The 24,237-nt window shown below is 41.1% G+C and overlaps 1 protein-coding gene across 6 annotated transcripts in view; it reads left to right on the top strand.

The window, feature by feature from the left end:
• The window catches only part of jmjd1cb (jumonji domain containing 1Cb), a 92,503-nt gene that overhangs the window by 43,638 nt on the left and 24,628 nt on the right, over positions 1–24,237 (top strand). For 5 of the 6 annotated variants that reach the window (XM_058620150.1, XM_058620154.1, XM_058620153.1 and 2 more), the window contains one exon: positions 20,375–20,488. In XM_058620150.1, coding sequence (XP_058476133.1) covers positions 20,375–20,488 — 114 coding nt within the window. Of the gene's footprint in view, positions 1–13,821; positions 14,104–20,374; positions 20,489–24,237 lie in introns of those variants that run through there. The other variant, XM_058620155.1, reaches the window with a different exon arrangement.

Genomic DNA, 24,237 nt, shown 5'->3' with positions numbered 1-24,237 from the left:
GCAGCGATGCAGTGCTCACAAATATGGCTTTCTAAAATGCGTAACGCGTTGCATGTCGTCACACGACCATTGTATTATTATCACTCCTATTCAATCTTGTACTTGGCTCATAGTTGGAATCTTCCCGTGACTCAAACTCTTAATCTTTCTAAATCTTTGTTTGTCTAATGATTCTGCATACATGGTTGGACAAAGCTGATAACTGAGCCCAGTGTGTGCAACGACTCACCGTAGTGAGACACTTGACATGATTACAAAATACGCTCTGTTGAGGAAAAGCCGCAGTTTAACGGCCTGACTGCAGCAGCAGGATGCTGAGACACATGGATGGAGGTTGAGGAATGGAGAAGTCAGGAATGCCTGCCATGCGGCTGAACTTGTCTCCCCTCCGCTATCGTAGGATTGATCGTTGCTTCAGTAACGTTACCGATAGCACCAGCGGCAGTAGTAGTTAGAGTATTAATAGAACACATACTGCCGCCTGTAGTAACAGCTGTGGCAGTAGTAGCTGTTGATGGAGCAGCGGGAGGCGGATGCAGTAATCTGATAACCAGCGCTGGAACATTGGAAAATATCCACACACAAGAAGAGTAAAAAGTATTTAAAATACGTGTCTGTAATGTGGAATACACACAATACGCCGAGGACAGATGCAGAAGCCAGTGAATGCAAAGATTTGATGCTGGGATACACGTGTTTTTTAGCGATCGATACCTCTCACCAAGTTGCTTGCTTGTATTTTGAGGGGTTGGCATTGAGAAGATGAAAGCATGTCTCTCCTGCTGTATGCATGTGTTACATGTGTTACATGTGTTTTAAGGCTGAGGAACAACTTAAACTCACACACACACACTGTGGTTTACTGCTTCAGAAGGACACCTGGTTGCATGATTGAAATGTTATCAGACTTTAAAGTAACTCAGTGTTGGATTTGCTCCTACAGTTGGCAGTGGTGTTGTTTGTTACAACTGTTTTTCTAATGTACAAACAAACATGTCTTCAGACCGGTACAATAGCCTATGTTATAGCATCATATATACATATACATTATATATCAAGAACTAACCCAGAAGAAAAATCAACAACAACAACAACAACAAAAGAAAAGACAGCGCTTTAGTTTGAAGCTTGTGTTTCCAACCTGGCTAATCACTTCATTTATGAACAGGGTGCGTGAGAGGACGAGATGACGACAATAACACAGCCACAGACACACAAGCAAGCAAGTCCAAAGACCGTAGAAATGGATGACAAGCAAACATGTTACACTAACCCGTCCAACAATAACAGGACCAGGTCACCCGTGGCCAAGTCTCTCTCACACCAGTGAGTGAAGAGAGTGTTTATCTGTTTATCATGTGTACAATGTGTGTTGTGGCTGATGAAATGACAGAGAGAGAAAGAGACACACACACACACACACACACACACACAGACAAAACCTGGTCCCAATGAGGCAGACTCTCATTTCTGAGGAACTGGTTAAGTTTGGGACAAATATTTAAATTGTGGTTAGGGTTCGGTTTGAACTGGTCATGGTCAGGGTTCGGTGTCATGCTTGGTTTAGGCTGTCCACTTCAATGGATGTCAATGCAGTGTCCTAAGAAGAATAACAGCACAACCTCCTGTATGTGTGTCATGTGTGTGTGTGTGTTTGTCAGAGAGACGGAGAGAGAGAGGATCCTTGTGTTGTGTCAGGAACCGCTGCTTTAATGGCAGCAGCCAACTGAGGCAGGACTTGCCTCAGGCTGTGTGTTTGGGTTGGGACTGTTGTGTTGTAAAGTTCCCACTGACCCCACCCTGTTCACATGGGCTCCATAACTCACTGAGACTGTTTCCCTTCCCCCACGCACGCACTTAAAGAGCAGGAGAGAAACCACATTTGGCTTTAATTTACCCCTCTTGTGTTTCTCCTTCTCTGTTTTTCTACGGCTGTTGCTTTTCCACCGGTTTCCCATAGATACAGCACAGCCACACTGACTGCATTCATTCCCTCTCTTCAAACGAGAACCGGTTGTTAATGAGCGGCGCACTTATGCGCACTCATTTGCCCTGATTGTATTCAGGTGTGTAAATAGTTTGCATTCACGTCATACCGTACACATAATATACAGTGCAGTGTATATACTGTATATAGTGTATTACACTTAACACTATAGTGTGGCATAGTACTCCACATCTGTCACGGCACAATATTATAGTGCTGCAACTGTTTGGTCAACTGTTTTATAAAGCAGCATAGAACGCAGAATATAGGTCAGAGAACTTTAAACCAATTAATCAGTAGTTGGCATTGTCCTATTGTAGTTTTTAGATAGATAGATAGATAGATGGATGGATGGATGGATGGATAGATAGATAGATAGATAGATAGATAGATAGATAGATAGATAGATAGATAGATAGATAGATAGATAGATAGATAGATAGATAGATAGATAGATAGATAGATAGATAGATAGATAGATAGATAGATAGATAGATAGATAGATAGATAGATAGATAGATAGATAGATAGATAGATAGATAGATAGATAGATAGATACTTTATTCATCTCACAGAGAAATTCACAGTTCAGCAGCTCCATGTGTGTAAAAGTATGAATGCACACATGCAAAGCAAAGTCTGACAGTGACCGCTTTGCTTTTCTTTATAGTTTTTTTTTGTTCAGAAGAGAGGAAGTGCTCGCTGCTTCCCATTCACTGCACTTCTTCATTTGTGTGTGTGTGTTTGTGGATAGGAAATGAGTCTTCAGTGAGTTTCCTGTCTGCCAAGGGATTGATAAGGTGTTAACTGTGGCAGACTTTTGCTGTTGCATCTTTTCCCTGCTTTTTTCCTCTCTGACGTGGCCTCGTGTCGCAGACATGTAAATCCTGCGACTTCATGTAAAAGCTGTCGCTATGTTTTGTTCCTTCCCGGGTCTAAAAAAATGACCTTTACTCTTGTTTCGGTCTGTCTTTTTGCCCAAATCTTTTCATGAGTATGCAGTTCATTTTCTCTCTCCCATAATTCATCTCTTTTTTCCCCAGTTTGATATTATAGTCTGTGTTGTCAGCGGTCACAACTGCTTCATGTCCCATTACATGACATTAGGGTGGCATTTCAACCATTCATTTTAAACGTCAGGTGCACTTACACCTTTGTGGATTATGATTATAATGATTTATTGACCAGGTGCTTAAAGAGAAACCTTTTCTGCAGAGGGGTAAATGTGTTGCACATGCATTGTGGGAAATGTGCCAGCATGGAGTGCTGAGGCGGGTTTGGGTCCGAGTTAACTCATGCATGCTGTAGTAATTACTGTAGAATCCCAACTGCATTATCCGACTCTGAGAATTTCAGTCAGACTAGCATGTTTACATGTCTTTTTAAAGTCTGGTTCCAGTTATACTGACACAGTAATTCAAATTCGACTATCTTGAAAGTCAGCCTTTTAAAATAACAGTGAAAAACTGCATCTCTGACTTCAGACCGGGATATTGTTACAGTCTGTTTCCACTGCCTCTAAATATAAACGTGCCAACAATGCTCTTGACCCCAATTTATTTTAATATCATATACCCATGTGCAATTGGATGCTATTTTATCGGATTTGCTATTTTAAAGTAAGTAGTGAGTAACTTCTAAATATAAACTAATGTCACTTACATTCAAAGCATTAGTAATTTGCGGTGTCACAGCAGCAAAGACGGTAAAGGTAATAAATAATAAATATGCGTTTTCACGTTTAAAAATGTACAATATAGAAGAGTTCTTTCACAAAGCTCTCCAGGCTGGGGGGCATGAGTAAGTCTGCGTTGGTAGCAACACCAGCACTGTTTTGTCGACACAGGTTACACACTGGAGCTTTATCAGCGCGGTGTCTGATTTGGACCGTGACAATAGTGTCTGTCTGAACCGAGGACAGACATCCGGTTGCGCTTTGTGCCAGGTGTGAGATAGCGGCGCCCTGATATTCGAAACCTGCCATTGTTTACACCTGCGTTCACTCGCTTCTCCCTGTAGATCGGCGGAAAACAGACGGAAACCTTGAGCATGGAATGTGCGTTGCCTCACCCCCGCGTGCATGCTCATGCATGTGCAGCGTGAAAAACGAGTGACCCGCTGCTTTGAGAAACATTGGCATAAGCTGCGGTTTTGAGTGACGGGGGGATTATCTCATGAATGGATAATTGACATTTAATACTCTTGACACATGGACTTGGCCTCAGCGCGGGTGTTGATGTGTCTTATGTCACGACAAGATAAACACATACATGCAAGGTGTGGTCCACAGACGGTACACACTGTACTCGGTGAAGTGAAATACCTCATGCTTAAGTAACAGTAGGTCTGGATTACTGCAGGCAGTGTTCTCTCTCTCTGTCTCACCTCCTTTTTTGTCCTCCTCTGTGTGTGTGTGTGTGTGTGTGTATGCATCATCTCATACACACACAGGTCTCAGCATCTTCTCCAGCAGCTTGCTGACCACACATCTTGTATGCAGAGCGTCTTAAAAAGCTGCGTGCAGGGTACCAGAGAGTCATCCTGGATCATTTGACCCCCTGATGCATCCACTTTAATGGAATGTTTCCCACTGTGATGATGCTGAGCTCGGTCTTATTCTTATTCTATCACAGTGAAAAGCTGCCAGTATCCTTGTCATTGACGACGTGACATGACAGCTAATAATGTGTATTTCCCACTGCTGTGTTTTTAATGTAATCATACCACCAATTTGGCTGCAATGACTTCCTCAGTAGTGGAGCTAATGAAGCTAATGGTGGCTGTGTTTATCGAGTTACTTGACTGTTATGTCTGGAACAATATGGGTGAATATCTAATTTATGATTTTCTTTACATGTATTGCAATTGCTATTTGAGTCGCTATCTAATATGTGTACAAATATACATATGGAATGTTTTAAATAACAACAAGCATTGTCACGTATTACCATCACACTGTTGTACCAGTGTACTTTATTGCAAGGATAAGAACTTGAAGACATACAAAAACATTTACATGTTGCATTGTTCTGTTGTTGTGTTTTCTTTGGCATTTTATAGCGCAAAGAACAATCAACATGAGAGTAATTAAATTGCAGCTGTTTAAAGTTGTGCTTTATTTTACAGTGATCAGTAGCAAGCTCTTTTCTCTTCTCTCTTTTTTCCCACACTGATGTGACTCCACCAGTAAAGCAGAAGTATTACACTGTTGCACAACAACACAGGACTTTTTTTCTTTCTTTTTGGTCATTTAAAAGAAGGTTCAATATTCTTGCCTCATCCTATTTCTATTAGGATTTCATTTCATTTGAAATGGCAGTTCTTCATTGGAACTCTGGCAGCCTTATACCTGGTATTGACTCTCGAGACAGATTTTAATTAATCTACACAGCTTTGCCCTGACCCCCCCGTGTTCTGATGGGGGGGGGATCTGATCTCATCTGACACTGGAGACAAGTCCAGCATAGAGGGAGAGAGCGACTCTGAGACAGAGAGAGAGAGAGAGAGACTCAGAGAGATGCTTATGAAGAGTCGAAGCCCTCCTGTTCGGTACATCTGTCTATTGTTCCCTCATCCTGTGTGCATATGTGTGTGTGTGTGTGTGTGTGTGTGTGAGGTTTCATCTCTGATCCAGATATTACATCATCTCTGTCTCCCAGGGAGTGTTGAGTGCTGTGAGAACTCATTAGACTCTTGAGTGCAGACTAGTATCAAAGACACAAAGCGAATTCCACTGACCAGACGACACCCAATCGCAGAGAGACAGAGTGGGAAAGTGAACAAAGGGGATTAGATGTAGAAATGAAGTGATTTAGGAAATGGAAGAAAACACACAGTATGTTGCTTAATTAACAACAAAAAACACATACTCAGCTCCTAATGCATTTGCCTTCTCTCTCATATTGACACATTGCAGTTAGCGGCTGTGCTGTAAAAAAAATACAAGGTTCCTGATCAATAAGTAATTGAAACATTCCTAGTTCCTAAATTAGTAAAGCCCTTCGCTGTTGGACAAAAATATTGATTTTGAGGACCTATTAAGGACAAGGGATGGCACTGTTTGAATTTTGACGATACTGCTAATCTCATCCATAGTCCTTATCACGCTGTTACACAGTCACAAAGGTCTTTTTATTGTTGTTTTATTGTTAGCCAACATTATAATACAAATTTTGATACGATGATAATATATCATAAAATTTTACTCAGTTTATGAAGAAAATACAATGGAAAAACTGTCTGCTAGGGTTATCATCCTCCATCTTCCTTTCTCTTCCTCTCTGTACCTGCTGATGTAGGGAGGAGGGCTGGCTTTAAAGTCCTTTTTTTCACTTTAAAAATACTACAGGAGTCTAATATTTGTGACTAATCAGACTAAATACATATAACTCTTGTTTGCAGTGGCTAACGTACACACACACACACACACACACCAGAGGTGGATGGGATTCTGCAGGCAGACACTTTAAAACATCACATTACTGCTCATTGAAGTAGATCTTGGATAAATTACTCCTGTTAGCCTTTTACTTGCGAGGTAATACTTGCTCAGTTGGAACAAGTGCACTGTAGATGTCATAATCTGGCCTGTTGGGTGTTTTCTTAATAGTTTATTCAGTGTCAGGTTTCAGGCTCATCTCTGAAAACCGTCATACACTTTTTCTCTTTATTGTAGGCTAAGTCTTAATTGGCCGCTTAGTGACAGGCAGGGATGATTTAGGTGGAAGTCAGGAAATTAAGACACAGGCACACGTTCAGTAATAGGCCAAGTATTGTACCTCAAGTTGTTCTTTTCAAAAAGTACAGCAACAAACCCCACCCTTTGTTTTCAGGATTTACAGACAAATAACTACATCACACCACTGTTCCCTTCTATACGGCCCCACACACACACATTGTACAGTGTAAACAGGCTGTGTCTACTGTAAATGGAGACAGGCGGCTGAAGTGACAGGCCACATGATAACGCGTTTGTCTGCCACCTCTGTAGCAAAGGCAAATGGTGCAGAGCCAACATTTAAACTAATGGAACAGTCTCCTCGCGCTGACACACGCACACACACACACACACACACACACACACACACACACACACACACACACACACACACACTTCTTCATGCTGAGTTCTGGCTGAGTGCCCGTGTGCTGCTACACACTAGTGTAATCTGGCAGAGCTCTTCTGTCTCCTAATTCCAGACAGACGGAGATAGATAGATAGATAGATAGATAGATAGATAGAGGGAGAGAAAGGAGCTGTATTTCACAGATCTTGTTTGTATTTAGAACTGAAGGTTAAAGTTTGTGAGCACGACTCTGATGCATTTCTTCAGCAAATTCCCGAGGAAGTTTCATCGGTAATTGCTACCAGCACCGAGTGTTTCGTGCAAGTATCCTTGAAGAGAGCCTATAAATAAATCTTCCCCAAAACAAATCCCCCAGCTGTGATGCTTTGTGATTCATAAGCAGGTCAAATGTGTCCCTGTTTATTAGTTTCTGCTTAGTTTCCCACAGAGAATCTTAGAATAGTGATTAAAATCCTTCATACCATTGAGCGCGGCATCCAGTGACGGATACACTCGTGTCCACAGAGTGTCACATAATCATATTCATATCGTTACACATTCCAACCAAACCAGGTTGGAATGACTTATTCCAATACTGACTTATTCATTGTGCTCAAACTGACCTCAGTGAGATGCACAAAAACCATGTTAAGAATAGTAAATATGAGGTAAAGAGTAATGCTACAGGATGTTTTGCTATTGGCATCACTATTATTGTCTCGGTGTCGCTCAACACCGAACACACACCGTAGCTCGCTGTCACTCACTGCCCTCAGGCATGTTTTTACTGTTGTAATACAAACCCACGCTGGCGTTTCTTGCATCGTTTTGTTTATTGGTGGTCGGTGCTGGACACCATTGACTGTATACGAACATGTTTTAACGATCATTCAAATTTGAAATGGTAATACTGGTCGCTGGTGCCTATTTTTTTTCGTCCATTGTATGTTTCAGTCTTAGTTTTGCCAGGTGTCTTCTTTGAAACACACGATAGTGAAACTTCAAGTGCCAAAAAAGGCACTGATTTCTTGTCAGTATTATAAAACCAGAAGTATTTACTGTGTTTTGTTTTTTTAACTGATGCATGTCCAGACTTTTCTTCCCCATCACTGACTATCTAAAGTGAGTCATTTTTTATTGTGGTCTGTTTGAGAATCATACTCCACTTTCTGTTTCACTAAATGAATGAAACATGACTGGGACAGCATCGAAACGTGTACGGAGAAGTTAAGAGACAATACAAAGGAATTTCACATCTGACAATGGTGATTTCCTGGAAGAGGTCTGTAACCAATATTGCTTGTGTAAAAATTACAAGGAAAATAATACATTCTTGAGGGTGACATTGTATACTGTTGAGGTATTTGGGTCAGTAGAAAACCGTCACTGTCTAAGTCCAGAAAGCTGAAGAAGCACAGACTTGCAGGATCTGTCTTCTTCTCTATACAGTCATTATCGTCAGCTCACATTTTTCTCACGCACATTCTAATGAGGCTGACATGAGGGACAAAGGGCAGTAGAAGACAGACGGGCTGAGAACTAAGAATTGCGATTAATCAGTCATTATAAAACAAGTTCTTTCATTTTTTTTCCAGCTTTTTAAATGTCACATTTTCTGGCTTCTTTGAAACAAAATCATTTCAGTTTGTTGGAAGAAACAGGACGTTATCATTTTGAGTTGTTGGGGAAACACAAGTGAACATTTTTCAACTGACACTTTATGGACCAATCGACGAATTGATTTGCGGGAATTAATCGACAGATTAATTAACTGTGAATATAATCGTCAGTGGCAGCCCTACACATAATGAGATTTAGGTGAGTACACATTAGCCTGAAAACACGTCTCCAAGTTTCGAACGTGATGGATTTTATGCTGTTTGATGTTTATTTAAATCATCACGACTGCAGTGGGTTGAAAGTGATGACAGTGTAAGAGCTCCTCCACCCTGACAGTTAACCTGGACACAGGAAACGCTGCATATTCAGTCATCTGTAGCTGTCACGCACAGAGGCTGTAATTGACCAACATGTATTGGTTTACTGTAGCAGCAAAGCAAAAACAGTCTGCACCTCTTGTGTCGTCCTCAGACACAACTGACACTCAGCTGAGGACATTATATCAGACATGACACAGCTCCCTTTAGAGCCCTGATGATTTTATGTGACACATGCGGCAGAGACGTCGATTAATATCGGCTGTATGGCGCGACATTAAAGCGTTTTTTTTTAAAGCCGTCTGCTTTCAAGTCATGTTACTGTCACTCCGTATGAGGGTAAATGCTGTAACTGCATGAAGGATTTTTGTCACTGGACACCAGGATGTGGAGTTATCAGAGAAACACGCTGAGCACTGTTGAAATATCTGCAAAGGTTGACGTATTCATGCAGGTTAGATGTCATATGTTACACACAGATGGATCATGGCCATAGGAAGGTGACGTTCTTCGACTTTGAACGTCAGTCAATTTAAAAGAATATTCGATATCACCACATTGCTATAGCTGATAATAAAATCATCACCTTACTCACTCATCACAGAAAACATGTGAGGACGAGATGAGGAACGACTGTGAGAGAGACGGGAGCTATGTAGAATCGAACTGAAAGAGTGGGAGTGTAATACAGTGGTTCGAATTGTCTCTTCCCCGCATACAGACTGCTCAAGTCCTGCTATGTTACCTAGCAACAGTGGTCCACTTTGTAAAATGAAATCCAGCAAATGCACACACTCACACACACACACGCACGCTCACACATCCACTCCCAAATAGATATCAGCAGGCATCTTGTTATCTGGTAACTGTACTGTGTCTGCTTATGATGACAGCAGAACAAAGGAGGAAGAGAAAGAGAAGGAGAGTGTCTCATCACATGTAAGCGCCGCTCTACTCAAAGCAGTTTCCCTCAACTGCGTCCACCTCTCCTCCAATCATGCTGCATATACCTCACTGTAACAGTCTGGAGCTTGTGCCTTGCTCGTAGGCTTGTTAGCCAGCCAGAGAGTCAGACAGTTCACTGTGTGAAATTGAGTTTTGGCGGAAATGAGGTCAATAAAAACAGCAAAACCCCCCCAACTCTCCCTCTTTCTCTCCCCCTGAGCAGATGGAGCCTGGCTAGTGTAATCTTTTATCTCCTGTGGATCATTTTGTGAATATACTGTATAATTATTGCGTACCTTTTTTTTAAAGCAGTGATATCTGCAGCAAAAATATCTGTGATATCTGCAGCAAAAAACAAAACAAACCGTCTGTAACTGACAGACGGCAGGAGGACACAGGAAGTATTTCATTATCACTTTTATTTCAGCCAGACGTCTGTGGATATGAAGCAGTCAATCAGTAAACTTGGTTTACAATGTGGATTTCCCCTCGGATAACAATAATAATAAAACACACATGACAAATGTAAAGTGTAAAGTCCTGCAAGACATAACATGCAACATTTCTGCATGAACATGTCTAAAAATGGCAGGACAAATGTGAGTTGTGAACTTGCAAGAGTCAAAAAGCTTCCGACACTCTTTAATATATAACAGAACATGTATTTAAATTCAAGGGAATGGACTGGTTTCATCTTGGTCACCTTTGAATGACCTCCACTGCTTCACCATCACTGTTATAATAAGAAAGGAAATATTAAGTTTTTATCACTGCGCACTCTGCTGCTGAAACTCTCCCCGCGAAGCACTAATACACCGGGGAACCAAACAAGACAACAATTTCCATGGTTCCACTCTGTTTCCTGACATCATCAAACTAGACCTTTTGTCACTGTGTTGCCACTGAGAGATCCTTAGCAGCACGGATTACACACTGATCATTTTAATGTACCGGTGTTGTTGCTGTTTTGCTGTACTGTAACCTGGGAGGGTACCGTTTGCTTGACTGTTACTAACAGATAGCGACAGTGATACAGTGGAAAATAAAAACACTGTACGATTGCTCTGAACTGTCCATTTTTGAAGAGATCCACTAAAGAGATGAGCTGTCCGTTGGGCACTGAACGTTTTTTTGGGGGGGAGATGAGGATTACAGCAAGAAGGAAGACCTTTGACTCAGGCAAGCTAGTTATTTGCCGGATTAACAGACTAAAGCCTGAAGTTGCTCCATCTGTCTTTGTGTGCTTTACTCACTGCCAGCCCCCAACAAACTCCTACCACAGACACAGAGGCATCAGTCTGGTGCAGGGAAACAGCACTTTAATGTGCCAACCAGGCAGGGAAGGAGATAGGAACAGCATCTAGAAAGCCACAGAGGACATTAACTGTGCGCCGTACAGAAAACCACTTGCCAACATCCTTCACAGAAATCTTGCTTTCGTTTCAATGTATTTGCAGCACTGGAGTTCCCAAATGGGAGCTTGGATATATTAACAAAAAAAAGTAAAAAGAACCACAGCATTACAAACACATAGATAGATAGATAGATAGATAGATAGATAGATAGATAGATAGATAGATAGATAGATAGATAGATAGAGAGTTCCAGGTGCACAGTTTAAAAAAATGCACCACATGACAATGTGAGGTCAGCAGCAGTTGCATGCTTGTGCTAAGTGGTATATTGGAATATGGAATTCTGTTCTGCAGCAGGGTGCATCATGACAATGGACTACAAAATATCACTGCTCAGCGCTCTGGTTGTGTACTGTTAAAGAGTCTAAATCCGCTGATAATCAGAGCTGGTTTTTAGTCAGCTGATCAGGTCAAAGGGGACTGTTTGGGACATGTGTGTGTGTCCATGTCAGGGTTCAGCAGCCGGGCAGCCAGCTGTAAAACTATGCTATTCAGCCGTGCGGTCCAAAAAAACTGTCTCACACTTTCCAGTCTGCTCATTTTTAAACGCCAGTGGCACAGCTGCAGCTGCAAAATAACAATAATCTACCTCAGTAATGTTGTGAAAGACAAACATGTGTAACCATAGTGACGGTACACACCGAGGACAGTGCCTGTACCGTTTGTTTTTTTACCACAACTTCAAGTAAACAAGACTTTTTCTCCCCGTGTATCTGTTATACAGCGATTATCTAACATGGGCAGCATTGTCACTCGCGTTTCTTATCTTAAAATGTCTTCTCCTGGGTTTGATGTCTTCAAGTGATTGAAACTATCTCTGTTTGAAAGGTCCCTGTAAGTATTTCTTTATAGAATGAGGACACGTTATGATCTCTAGTGTCCTTTTTGCCAGTGACACTAGGTCAGTACATTTAATCATCGTTTTCGTCCATCAGTCAGAGAAAGTGTGTGCTGAGGCTAAAAATACTCTGACCTCAGAAGGACACCGCAGGTAATGGAACAGGTTTCTGTGTCCGCTCTCATCACACGGCCAGCCTGTGCACTTTCTCAAACAATGCTCAAAACATTCTGTAAACCTGTAGTATTTCAACACCTGGTCCCTTTTATGTTCTGCAGATACAAGGGAACCATTTGGAGGCCAACTGTTGTTCTGGCCCAGAACTATTAATAGCACGTAATGGATTAACACCATATGACAGGTTTTATTTTAAGCGTCGGGTTCCTCGCGCTGTAAACATAGCACTCCAAAAAAGCAGCAGCTGTGGTTCTCTCTTACAAAGTGAGCGCTAGAGTTCGTTTGTACCATTTTAGCTGATCTTTAACGGTGTCTGCTGCTGGATAGGACCATGGATTTATTTGAACCTTTTCATGGACAGTGGCTGCTTACCTGACCTTCTATCATTTTGTGGAAATAGTGTACATAAACTTACAGTATGAAAATGAAAAATAAGCAACACAATTATCAGATTGCCAAAGCTGCAATCGCTCACTGTACTGTGTCCTATATTTAAAAACTCAACACATACGTTCATATTTTTACATTCTCATCCCCTCACTTATGCTTGATATTGCAACTCAAATTGCAATCATAATATATGTCAAGAAAAATGCCATTGGATAGTTTACCCAAAACATTTAGTGCTAGCTCGTCCAATGTATGACAATAGAGCACTCATATTCTTATTATTATCTTACTATAATTACTCGATTCATCGATTATTAATAGATTACTAAACTATTTTGACAATCGACTAATTGGTTTGTGGGTTTCTTAAATGTGAATATTTACTGTTTTTTTTTTGCTCCATTTAAGAAAGAAAGAAATCATTAAAATCATTTTGGTTTGTGGACAAAACAATAAATTTGAGAACATCATCATTTCCAGGTTTGAAAAAAAAAACACTGATCAACATTTTACAAGATTTTCTGACATATTATGGACCGAACCACTGAGAGAATAACGGATAGATGATTCGATTATGAAAATAATGACATGACGATGCAAGATGGCAGCTTCTGCCTAAGGTACATATAAATAGATATTTTATTGCTATGAAAAGCAAACATTGTTTTGTTTGTGTCAATAACCTCTGTTAAATGTTACACATGTAACACATTGAGTCCATCGAGTCCAGCTCTGCTGGAGCATTTTATACTTGAGTAGTTCTTTTACTGCTGTGTCCGTGTCTCTGTTTCGCGTGGGGAAATAATTGTGAATAAAGTTAAGTTGGAGAGGAAGCGTCGGGAGGGAGACAGATTGATACAGAGAGCGTCGCTGTGAGAGAAAGTGAAAGAGAGAGACCAAGTCAGACAGTGCGGTCAGTAAGAAAAAAAACAAAAACAAGTCTGCGTCACACAGATAGAGAGAGGGAGAGAGAGGAAGAGAGAGAGAGGGGGAGGAAGTGTGTGTCGACTGGCCCTCCCTCCCTCTCTCTCTCTTTCTCTCTCTCTCTCTCTGTCCCTCGGAGCGTCAGCAGCAGTTAAAATGTCGGCTGTGTAGCTCTTCCTCTGCTCGGCTTTCTCTCCCTCTTGGCCATCTGTCTTTTCTTACCACAAGAGGAAACCACACTCTCGCTCTTTCTCTCTCTCTCTCCCTCTCCCTCTCCTTTTTCTCTCTGCCTTTTGTACCCTCGTCATCCTTTATTTTCTTTCTTCCTGTCTCCCCTCTCTGCTTGTTGGATCAAAGCTGGGGGGTTTTTTCCCCCTCACAGCCCTTGCTCCTTGACGTTATTTGGAGACGGGAGGAGAGAGAGGTAACGTTACAATTTCAAAATCCTCTGACGTTTTATTTCATTCGAAAACAAACCCTGGGTTGACTCTGAGCCGTGAGATTGAATGGATGGAAGTGACAAACAACCTTGGAACTGTGGACGTTTTCCAGGATAGAATATGTGGTCATTCTGGTGTGTGCTACACTTGTAGTTGACGTGTAAGTTGTATGTATGTAGTGTGTACTACTAGTAGAGAGTGTAGCTTATTGAAGAGGCTGTAATGTAGTTGCTTCCTCTGCAACACCGTACTACACACACACTACAATTGATGTTCTCTGTTTCACAAATTCAGCCTTGGACTGGTTTGTTTCTTCCTGTGTTGAGTTCTTTTCCTTTTTTTTTTTTTTTTTAATACTCACCTTTGACACATCCGTGGCTGAATGTTTCTCTTGAATCTCACTCCTCCACATGTTTCCATGAGTAAAAGTTCTCTACCTGTTTCGATATCAGTAAATGACCAGTTTGCGGTGCTGTGTGTGAATAATATTGCTCAGTCTTGAACCTGACTCACAGTAGTGGCTATTTCACTTCCCATTAGTCATTTTTAGCTTTTATGCCACGCTTTGTAAAGACACGTTTGTCATGTGACTCTTAAAAAGCTACTGCCTGTTGCGTACGACTTTGTTCCACATTCTGACTTATTACAGAGTTTAAAGGGACACTGCGCTGGTTTGAGTTACAACTCCGCCTGTGAAAGTGGTTGCATGTTTCCTGTGGGTTTGGTCGTACTCCCCCCCCCCGAGTCTGAGAAAACAAACCTTGAGTGTGTCATCGGCGGTATCTTGCGCTTGGCATTGAGACATAATTTAATGGAATGTCTGGCTTCCAATTGTGGGCATGGAGTCGAAAAGATGTGGGTGTGAGCGCAGCAAGGGCAGAGACTCGGAGAGTGTACTACTAATGCCTCTCGGTTACATTACGGGATTCACAGAATCCAGGGTGTGTGAAGATTCAGCTATTGCAAAGTTGTGGTTTTAAATTGTTGCATTAAACTTTTAGTAAGGTTTTGACGAGATGACTTCATTTATGTCAAATCAATGTATTCATATTAGAACAGTTTAAGGAAACACACATTTATCTTTATTTATTTGTGCTTCATTTTTGGGAACATCCTCATTCATTATTTAGATGGGAACATATTTTTCGAACAAATAAGGAAATGTACATGAAATCAAATACACATTCAGTCTCTTACTTTCAGATTTTGGCTTCATTTGTGGAGTCATTATACATGTTGGTGCTCAGTGGGATGCACCTTAAGATTAGAGTCATTTTGCTCCACTTCTGTGTAGGACTGAAGGATATGTAGGTTGCGTCCCAGTACTTGTGCTGCAGTAGCTGTTTAGAATAGCGCTCCAGATGCTGGTCGGTTCCCCGCGGACGAGCTAAATGGTGGCACTCGGCCACCTGCTTGATTGAGTGCCCCCAACACATTTCTGTGCATTCGGCTGTGTCGTGTCCTTCACCTTCTTAAAGCCTGGTGCCCACCCAGTGAGCTTCTGTTGTCTCTGAGGCAGTGCTTTGGAAAAAGCATGTTTGTGTTTAAGTGATTAAAACTAATATCCCGATAAATGAGTTACAGTTAATTATAGTCGTTAGTAATAAGTTATGGGTAGGGACTGGGTGAGGTAAAGCGTAATCTCCAGGAAATGAGTGTTGCAAACTGTTATGTTCTTTGAAGTGGAGGAAATACAGCTGTTTTGACACTTCCAGTCTTTTACCATTAAAGAAATAAGCAGATGAGAACCCGAACTGTGTGTGTGTGTGTGTGTGTGTGTGTGTGTAAGGAGCTGTTGCACTGTGACCTATTTAGAAAACAAGGCTCATCAGTGCAGCAAATCCTTTTCCATTTCAGACATGTTTCTGCTCGTTATGGAAGAGTTAAGTAAACAAGCCAAAATGGGTCATTGGGATTATTTTGTAATTTGGAAAACACTTAAGCAACACCATATTGTATCTATTCTGAGGGATTATCTATTGCCTTGCAACATCTGGTAGCCTGAACCAAGGAAGTCAAAGAAATGTGGTGAAGAATGGCCTAAAAAATGTAGATATGGTAGAGAACAGTTGGTACATTTTTATTTATTTATTTAAATCCAAACATTCCTTGGATTATGCCAAATACAGTCTACTTTATTTGCCTCATGATACACCAACAGCAGCCTGCAGTAGGATGCAACATATCGATGTTCTCGTTATTTTTGTTTATTTAATTAATTAAAACTATGTAAAGGTGTACATTTGTAAAGTCACACATGACACCAATTTGTCTTCCAGCCAAAGTCAAAGCAACGTTTTTAGCAGCTCACACTAGCTCACAGTGCCTTGGGCATGTTCACACATTGACATATTACCATGAGGTCCCTCCCTTGAATCTGTGGCCTAAAATGACCTTCATCAGATAATGGCCTCGTGCATTACAAGGCTTCAGTGTGTGAATGTGTCGGTTTAGAGTGAAGACTTAGTTTAAGATAAGGGTGGCTTCATGTTCGCATGTTCGATTGAGAGCAAAAGCACATTTCTGAGTTTGTAGTCGATGTTTAGTTTAGGCCAGTGGTGTGCAGGGTGAGAGTAAGTCACCAGGAAAATGTCGTGTTGGTGTAATGCATGTGTGGGTGGTGGTAGTCTCTCGAGGTCACTTAATGATGCATGAGTTCCATCATCCCCTCTTCATTTCCTTTACATTCTGCTGCACTGCTATTCAATAATTCACCACACGCAATAGTGGAGGATGTGTTTTGTGTTCACAAAGACTGATCTGCTTTCTTGTAATGGCATCGTTCCATGTCTGTAGAGAAAGAGAGGGTCTCTCTCTCATAATAACTTTGGTTCCTTTTATGGAGACATTAGTGTGTTTAGATGTATTGGTTTTAATAGGTGTTATGTTGGGACAGTAAGTGAGCGTGTCTCTCATCTGTTTATCTACTCTCCTGCTGCCTGTCTGGAAATACACAGTGACAGAATGGTTTTTCCTGGCATACTGTGGCAGATGTGACCTAATTGTGGTTGAGTGGTATGTGTGTGTGTGTGTGTGTGCATGTGTGTGTGTGTGTGTACAAGTCATTTAGAGGGATGGAGGAACTGTAATTTCCTTCCAGTCTGAGAGGGAGAAATCGGAGAAGTGGTCCTTAGACAGCAGCCACTCTGCCTCATATCTCATATCTTAAATCCAGTTCCGTTGAAACTGTTGTTGAGTTCTTAATCTTAACTCACGGTCTTCTTTCTTCCAAAGCTTTCAACCACATCCCACTTTTTATCTTTTCGTGATTGGGCCGCAGAGACAAAGCTGCACATATTATCTGCTGGAAGTGAAATATTTGCTTAATAATGTTCTAACTCCAGGTACTCGGTGTTTCTTTCCCCCGCTCAGTGTGTGCCAGATAAAACACGGGGCCTCCAGAACACACATGCAGCTGAGAAATGCTGAAGACCCATTCAGAGCAGTTGGTTATAATGGCGGTGCTGTCATGGCCGTGCACTACTAAATCTGTAGTATCTGCAGTCATGTTATATAGGACATGTTTTTATGGAGACATTTGTATGTAAATAGAGTTGATTCATTCTCATTCTCCATGACCTGTCACTCATCTTTTTTTTTTACAAAAGATACACCAGCCTGCTGCACCTTCAGTGGTAACCATGGAAGCAGAGCCTCTGTAATGTAGTCTCATTTAATGAGCCATGAACCTTGTCAAGGTTTCATCATGAATCTGCACCGTCTCTCCGTGAGCCCAGCCTGTCGGTGCTGGTCATTCTCATAATTCTTTCCCATCATGCATCTACACTGGTCATAAATGCAGCCTGTACATTGAGTCCAACATTGATGGCTGGCCACACAGACTCAATTGGATTTAGCTGGTAGAGTAGGACGCTGTAGTCTGCTGCTGGAAATCTCTGCAGAAGAACAAGGGGATTGACCGTTATCAGGTAGCAATAGGATTTTGATGTGGACACCGGAGATGCATGTTAGTACCACGTGTAAATGCATGTGGTGAAGCGCTCTCCAATCCCAGAAAACGCATTCTAATGCCAGGGGTAATGCAAATTTCCCTCGGAGTTGTTAACATGTTTGATTGTTATCACCTTGTGTTTTATAACCCTTCTCTCTCTCTCTCTCTTTTTACTCATGTTTGCCTTTTTTTTTAATTAGATTTTCAGAGTGTCCCATTATGTGTGCACTTGTAAATTACATAACCCTGGTTACACAACCTTGATTAGCTCTTAATGTGCTGTCAGACCCAGACACAAGGGCCTGTGTTGCTTCCGGTACTAGTGAGACAATGTACTGTAGTTCTGGTTTTAGTAACATGAGTCTGAACATTTATTTTGAAACAGTACAGCTACAGTATATGCAGCACAAAGGCATCCATCAGGAGCAGCAGTCTTTTCACAAATGATTGTGGTCTGGTATGATGCTGCCTTTCTTTCCTGCAAGGCCTCCACATCTGGCCTCACTCAAGCAATCTGAGAGCAGTGCATTTTTGCCTTTTGTTTGTGTATTTTTTTTAATTTTTTTTCAAAAAATCTGTGTGAATGTAGCTTTATCCCAGTTCTTGAGAAACCTGGTTGGTCTGGCAAGCCACCGTGGAAGGCAGGGGTGAAAGTGCTGGCTGCCATGTCAGAGCGAGCGATGTGATATCATTAAAAATGAGGTGATTAAATACAGGGACAGCTTGCGAGGACATGCACAGTGGTGCACATGAGAAGTGACAGCGGTATTTGTGTAACCAATAACGGAAAGATATTTAGAGAGGAAAAAAATTCATGTTGCCTCTGCACAGCCACCACACTTTCCATGTAGAGTGTCTGTATATGACAGATTGTTGTTTGTGGGGAAGAAAATAACCTTCAACCCCTTCACTAAATTCTAATTCTGAGGAATTATCACTTTCATTGATTCAATAAAATGTGTAATCAGTGTTCTTATGGACCTGAATATAGTCAACATTGTGATACATGTGTGTATATTAACAAATTCCCTGTAAGTGTGGTGTCCTAATGAGTCTCCAGAACAGGACAGGAGTCGGGACTTGGTGCACTGCCGCGGGCAAAGTGACACTTACCAAAATAAATGCCAGCCATTTCTAAAATATTGTCCAGCAGTGTGGTGCTGTGCTGCCAGCTCCATGCTGCCAGTGTTTGCTGGAAATGTGATATGTGTAGACGGACAGGAATAGAGCTGCAGACACACACGCTATCAGGTTCTGCTGGCACACACAATGTCCTCCCGCCTCCTGCGGTTGTGTGTGTCTGTGAGGGAGAGGGGGTCACAGCGGTTGTGTTTCTCACCTCTAATCTCTCATCTCTCTATTAGTCTTATGTAACTAACTGACACCTGCTACACACACATACACACGCGCATGCATATATCCATATACATCTTTGAATAATTGAATGAGAAATTGCATTTACATGGAGAAAGTGACGTGACGTGAATTATGACAGCCTTCGCACAGTGATGGAGATCGCTGTAAATAGTGTTGCTGCCTCCCAGTCACATCGGCACACATAGATGGGAGAATGAACTGTGTTGTGTGTGCAGTCACAGCTGAGCTCAGACTGCAGCCTGGCAGATATCGTTGGTGTGTATGTTTGTGCGCGTGCATGTAAGAAAAAGCAACTTCAAAGTGGAGTATAGTGCCTTTGAACCGTCTGACTTCCTCCGCTCATTAATTTATTCACCACTCTGGGGCTCTCCGACTCCTTCTCCCTCCATCCGTCTCTGCCTCTCTTCATCATCGTGTCTTTACTTGTGATTTCTCCCTCTAATCTTTTCTGTTGCTCTGTCATTCATCTTTCGTCTCTTTTCTCCTGGCCTCAGTTCTCTGGCTGATTTGGTTTATAGCTTCTTTTTTTTCCATCAGGATCTTACAGCTCTAAAATAAATTATACATGTATTCTTTATTATATATTAGTACAGAATGAATGGATTGCATAAATAGATCGTATACTGGTTTGTGGGTTCGATTTCCAGTTCCACTAGGCAAGACGCTTAACCCCACGTTGCTCCTGACGGCTTGTGAATGGGTATGAAAGATGTGTGAAAGAAACCTCGCTGCACATAGATGCACTGTGTGAATGTGTGAGTGAATGGGTGAATGGCAAAACTGTAGTGACAACTGGTCATCAACACTAGAACAACGCTATATAAATACAAACCACTTACCCTAAAGAACTTTTAGGGTCTAATCAAATGTCCTGTTGATATCACTGTGTTACTTTGCTAACCATATTCTGTGTTCTGTGTTTGCAGGGATTTAAACCAGTGGTTGGGAAGAGCCTGTTGTCTTCGGTAACAGCAGTGGAATTCTTGTTAGACCAACAGCTGGACTTCCTGTCGGACCATTCGTCTTACCAACCTTACCAGGTAATGACCGCGCTCACGATTGCTCATAAATACACAAAATAATTGCCAGGCCTTTGCTATGTAGAGTTTCAGGTTCTAATAACTATTAATAACTATGGGCTAAATATAAAACTGCAAACTGCATCCAGTTAACTTATTAACAATTCACTGATTGGATTATATGAGTTCCTTAGAAATATATAACACAGTAAGCTTCCAAAATCTTTGTTTCATGTCTGGCAGTACAGCAGATGCCTTATTTGTATATGCAGATTATGTTTGGTTGAATGTTATTCCTTATTTTTATAGAGGACCTTGTGTTATATATATATATACATACATATATATATATATATATATCAGTCAGTCAGTCATCATCTACCGCTTTATCCTCAACCAGAGGGTCGCGGGGGGGCGCTGTGCCAATCTCAGCTACATCGGGCGATAGGCGGGGTACACCCTGGACAGTTCATATATATATATATATATATATATATATGTATACATATATATATGTATACATGTATATATGTGTGTATATATATGTATATGTATATATGTGTGTGTCTGTATATGTTTATATATATATATACACACACATATATACGTATATATGCATATATATATATATATAATAGTGCAGCGTTTCTGTCTGCATGGTCTTTGTCAAGCAAACAACCATCTGAGCAAAGACGGGTTATGTACACTCAAAGTCAGACTGTTAAACTAGGGAATTGATTTGAAGTTGGATTCCGTTAATATGATAGAATTGCAGACACTCTGTGCTGTGCTTTTCTGTCAGTGCCGAGCTATTATAAATTAGAATGATGTCCCACGTGTATGTGGCAAAGTGAAATGGTGGATTAAAGCAGGAATACTTGAGGGATATTGACATGATTTAAGTGTTGTGGCTGCAGTGTTTAACATTAACAAAAAAACAACCTGCTGTGTTGATGTGTTTCTGCCATAAAAGAAGCTGTGAGATTTTTTGATATTGTGAGATTGTCAGATTTTCTTTCGGTAAAGAAAAATAAGTAATTCACAATAAGTGTGGAGGCTGTTGCACGGATTCAGTGAGCGCTGGGTGCTGTATTCCATATGGATGTGACATTGCCAGGGTTTAGTGTGAATATAAAGCCAACATGTGCTCTCACAGTCTGTCCTCGGACTGATTTTACATCACGTCTCCGTACTGACTCATAAATTGCACCATCACATCACCACACATAAATACTGACATGCACGCACACTAGATACTGTAGCTTTGCAACATGCAATAATTCATAGAGACTGTATGCTTGTGTTATGTGGCTGTGTGTTTAATTAGAGTGTGTGTGTGTGTGTGTGTCAGTGCTGTGCAGCTGAACACAGCTTGTATTGTGCTGGCTGGAACACTGTGTTCCACTCAGTGTCAACCAGACGGGAAGACTGTGTTCCACACTCTGACCATCCGTCATCAGTTTGTGCTTAAGATGAATCCAAATGCCCAGAATGAAACGCTCTCTCTCTTTTTTTTATTTATTCTTTTGTTTTCAGCCAATCAGGAGGCAAATCAATTGTGATGCTCAGTCTCCCGGTGACTCATGCTGTGTATCTAAGCAGTGGTTTCTGATGCTGTCCACTGTAGCCAAACACACTGACGTTGTCATGGTCTGCTGGCACAAATGTTTCGCAGTGTTTAAACAGATGTGGAACTTGATAGTATTACATGGAGGCGGTCTGAACTAGCACAGTAATTAAGCAATATCGGTTGTTAACATGTGAGATCCTTTCATTTTTTTACAAAAAAGAGAAAGCAAAAAAAGACTATAAGAGAGGAAATGGGACAACTGCAAACAGCCCGTTCTGAACGTTAGACCTAGAAAGATAACTGGTTCATACTAGTTTAAGGATCCCATATTCTAGAAAGGAATAATTCCATCTTAATTAATCATAAAGCAGCTCTATTTGCTATATAAACACAGTGAAAGTATCAAAGTGCTCTCACCATGGCGACATCTCATAATCAGAGATTTTGTGACAATGAGTAACAACACCAAGATCCACTCTCCAGCAACACAGGAATTTGGCAATGTTTTATGTGAAGTCTGCTCTGTTCTCTAATAAAGACTTTAATTGGAGTTATCTTCAGCCTCCCTCCTCCATCTCCTCAGCTTGATTTTGTTGAAAGTGTCCCATTTCAGCAGTTGTTTTAATAAGAGTTCAACTTGGATTGGAAATCTGTCACTTTTATGGCCGTGCGTGTGTGTGTGTGTGGACTGCAGATTGGCTCGGCGGAGTCAGGGGGGGAAAAAAGGACAAAATGTTTGACCAAATATTTGCAGTCTTCCTCCCTTTGCTGTCACGCAGTCCTGGCATCGCGCTATCTCGTTTATACACAGAAGCTCTTGAAGTATCGTGCTGTGAGATGCTGCTCTCTTTCCTGAGACTTATTCAAATATCTAAGCTCTACAGTATTGTGATAATAAGCCAGAGATCACTGACGCATCCTTTCTGCTAACGTTATTATGTGGCAGTAATGTGAGCCTGATTGGTTGTAGGATGAGTTGAATATCAATATTTTATATACATACTGTATATGTATATAATATGAACCCAGGTAGTATGTTGCACTGCATGTTGCAGCATTATGTCTCTCTACATTTTCCCTAGTGTCTTGTCCTATTTACCACAGAAAGGACACACACACACACACAGCATATATCTGTGACAGTGACAGGCTGTAGACTTAATTGTCTCTCCATGCAGTCTGGTGTGACCTGGACTTAAGTGGACTGAGTTAAAAAGGTACACACAGACTGAGCTTGTAGATAGACAGTGGAAATGGGATATTTTAAAATGTGGTAAATGAGCTAAACGGGGCATAGTCGGTGCATGTGGTTATTGTGACATGTTTTACTCAGCGGTGCTATAAATGAGACAATCCTGTAAATATTTAGTGTTTTTAGACTTTCTGGCTCTGGGAGTTCAACAGGTCAGTCAGTCATTATTGCGTCAACAGAATATAACGCCAAGAAGCTTTGTACTGAACCACACAGAAACAAGATAAAATATAGATAACATAAAATATATACGAGACAGACAGGACTGGTGACATAGCCAACACAAAAATAAAAAATTGGATGATTGTATCACACCCAGTGTTGTGTTCAAGTAACACAATGTGTGGCTCCACTGGTACTCACACACAGGCTATATAATATATATTATATTGTATATATTGGTTATAAAGCATGACCAAATATGTCGTAGTGTGCCACAGTTGTGGCTAATCTTGACATGAAACGTATAATGTACATGAAAAGGGTTATTATTGTGGTTTAATTGTGCTTCTCACTGTTACTTTTGCACATTTACTTTGTGATAAAGAGCTGCATGGACACACGTGCATAACTCATGTTGTTCCTACTTATTCCTGGAATAGAAAATAACCTGTGGCACTGTGTCACTGTGTGAGATTGTGACAAAGGTTTTATTAGATGTGTGGCACTAAAAACAAAAGTATAGATAACAAGTCTTTTTTTCAGGTTGGGTCATGTTGCCTTAACACTCCAGTGTCACACCTGGCACCAGGAGAACAGAAACAGGCCAACCTGACCAATGATAGCTCTTGTTGTCGTGAAGTAGTATCTCTATAGCAACTGAATCCCAGGCATGTGATTACACAAGGCGCACATCAATTACTCTGGGGCTACAGCAGCACTATTTTAATGGCAATCCAAGTCTGAAGGGACCTTCTCTTTGTTTGTTATCTGGTTATAGTGACACTC

The sequence above is a fragment of the Solea solea genome, chromosome 21, assembly GCF_958295425.1.
Source record: "Solea solea chromosome 21, fSolSol10.1, whole genome shotgun sequence".
Lineage (NCBI taxonomy): Eukaryota > Metazoa > Chordata > Actinopteri > Pleuronectiformes > Soleidae > Solea > Solea solea.
This window is presented reverse-complemented; position numbering and strand designations above follow the sequence as displayed.